Source organism: Perkinsus marinus, assembly GCF_000006405.1.
Source record: "Perkinsus marinus ATCC 50983 genomic scaffold scf_1104296974548, whole genome shotgun sequence".
Lineage (NCBI taxonomy): Eukaryota > Perkinsozoa > Perkinsida > Perkinsidae > Perkinsus > Perkinsus marinus.
This window is the reverse complement of record NW_003201094.1, coordinates 1-2,746: the sequence shown is the minus strand read 5'-3', so window position 1 is coordinate 2,746 and position 2,746 is coordinate 1. Positions and strand designations below refer to the sequence as shown.

The 2,746-nt window shown below is 41.8% G+C and overlaps 1 protein-coding gene across 1 annotated transcript; it reads left to right on the top strand.

Moving 5' to 3' along the window:
* Positions 1 to 618: 618 nt before the first annotated feature.
* Positions 619 to 1,389, top strand: Pmar_PMAR014762 (hypothetical protein; the record flags this gene model as incomplete). The annotated part of the gene is made up of 2 exons (XM_002765824.1): positions 619 to 737; positions 1,266 to 1,389. Coding segments are annotated over 2 exons (243 nt in total), but the record flags the coding sequence as incomplete, so codon positions are not given.
* Between the last annotated feature and the right edge of the window lie 1,357 nt (positions 1,390 to 2,746).

The window sequence follows — 2,746 nt, the reverse complement described above, 5'->3', positions numbered from 1 at the left end:
AATCCGTGCAGGAATGACGTGTAAGTATCTTAGGTTGCACTATGGTATGATACAGAACAGGCCCATTGTGAGCAGGTTCCGGTTGCTCTGGAGCTATCACTCGCATCCTCTCCAAGACGAACGGCGTTGAAAGCATTGAATGTGATATTGACAAGAAGCAAGTACTGGTCCATCACAGTGATGCTGTCACTGCAGATCAACTCGTGGAGAAACTCAAAAACTGGGTATGTATGGATTTAGTCCTATCGTACTTCGACTTCTTCTCTTCAGGCTTCTGCTAGTGGACGTGAGCTATCACTTGTTGGAACTCGAGATGCGTGATAACTACAAATGCGAAAGTCCCAAAGTTTTCTCATCTGCATAGCGTTTGTGTTACTAGAGGGTTATTCCTTGGCTTAGTCCTTCCATTGGTTGGTATGAGGGCAGTATTAGAAAATAGACTTCCTTTTCTGACGACATAGGGTTGATTGCTGTCCGATTTTGTGTATCACCGAAGTTGTCGGTAAATTTTTTATAGAGAAAGTTCGACGACTTTGCTCTTAATTTTCATTGTTGCGGGATTCCTTCAGCTGTGGTACATGAGCGTATGTGCCGGGTCCACTACTCTACCATGGCCAGCTAAATCTCACACACTTCCTCCTACTGCTGAGGCCTGGCTGGGTATGGATACACTACAAAAGGAGTTCAAGAGGCAGATTGAAGGCGTTTGGAGCACCATTGGTCTCAGTGATGAGGAGGTAGTAGTAGTAGTAGTAGTAGTAGTAGTAGTAGTAGTAGAAGTGGTAGTAGTAGTAGTAGTAGTAGTAGTAGTAGTAGTAGTAGTAGTAGTGGTAGTAGTAGTAGTAGTAGTAGTGGTAGTAGTAGTAGTAGTAGTAGTAGTAGTAGTAGTAGTAGTGGTAGTAGTAGTAGTAGTAGTAGTAGTAGTAGTAGTAGTAGTAGTAGTAGTAGTAGTGGTAGTAGTAGTAGTAGTAGTAGTAGTAGTAGTAGTAGTAGTAGTAGTAGTAGTAGTAGTGGTAGTAGTAGTAGTAGTAGTAGTAGTAGTAGTAGTAGTAGTAGTAGTAGTAGTAGTAGTGGTAGTAGTAGTAGTAGTGGTAGTAGTAGTAGTAGTAGTAGTGATTAGAATAACTACTTCTAGTGGGGTTGTTGTCTGCTCCTCTGTGCATGAGATTTCACGTAAACAAGTGAGAGTGAAATCGCAGCACAATGGTGGTAGCAAGTATTAGACAATAATTAATACCGTAAATCGGCCAAATCGTCTTCCTTAGCGGAACAAGAGGATGTCGACTCTTGGAGAGTACTTCAGAGAGGTCTACGGCAATGTTGTTAAGAAGGAGAAGGAGTGCCTTGATGCTCTCGAGAGGAGTGTTGAAGATATGCGCAAGGAAATAACGGTAATAGAGCGGACATAGGATGCCCTGGAAAAGTGTACTGGGAGAGCAGTGTGGTGAAATATGCACATTGCCAACCATATATGTTGGTGCCAAAATTATGAGGAAATTTTGGGAAATATTCAACTGATTTTCTTCCACTTCCCACTCGGATCCGTATATGAAATTCTATAAGTGAGGAAACTCCTAACACCGTTGAGGAAAACCAAGCGTGTATATTCCCACACTGTGGGAGGGACTTGAGATGCGTTTGATGATGCCGATTTATTATGTTGATTTGGAAAGGTCAAATTGAAATTGATAATTCCGATGAAGTAGGACCAAAATTGGATTTCAGGTGTATGTGAAAATAAGGAATGCAAAGGTCGTGCTTCGTAGACGGCTAGTTGAGTGGTTCGCCTCTATGGTTCGCAATTGGGCTAGATGTGTATCTTTTATCACCGACCTCGAAGTATCTTATCTCAGTCCTTATCATTGGAGCTCGAGGAAGAGGTGCCCTTGGATGAGCATGTATTTGCCAAAGGTGTTCCGCTCCGTCGTCAGGAGGCGGCTCTGTTGCCGAGTAAAGCATTTGGGGGAATATATGTTCGCCTCCCTCAGCTGAGCTCAGGAATTGATAAGAATTTTCCGAAATTTCCTCTCAGAATTTTCATATTGTCACCAACACATGCAGTTGACCATGTGCAAATGGTCCTCCTCACTGGGAGGATCAATGCGGCTTTCATTTTCGTTCTGCTATTTTTTGAAAAGTGTTAATTTACTTTATATCGATTTGGGAGAGGTGTGGTATGACTGCTTTTTCCTACCAGTTTACAACAGCCTGACGAAGCTCCACGAGGAGCGTCTTGCATCGCTCCGCCGACAATATGAGGATATTTTAGCAGCTCGCGAGCAACTTGGCATGCGGCCTCTTCCATCAGCACCTAAGTGGGCTCGCCTTTGTGTGGTTGGTTTTGGAAACTGATTGAACGTATAATAATTTTGTCATTCATGTGGACAATTTTGAAATATATGTTTGCGGTTCTCAACTGAGTCTAGGAGTTTCCTCACTGAGTATTGGAGTTTATATACGAAATCGATAGGAGTGTACAGAAATCAACAAGAATTTTCCCGAAATTTGCTCAGAATTCTCGTATGGCTACCAACACATGTAATTGACCATGTGCATATCTTTTCTGGTAGTGTTGATTTTAAAACCTGAGCTCGAGGAAATTGAGCGTATAACAATTTTGTCATTCATGTGGACAATTTTGGAATATATGTTTGCTGTTCTCAGCTGAGTCTAAGAGTTTATATACAAATTCGTATAGAAGTGTACAGAAATTAACAAGAATCTTATAAATTTTCCCTATCGTATT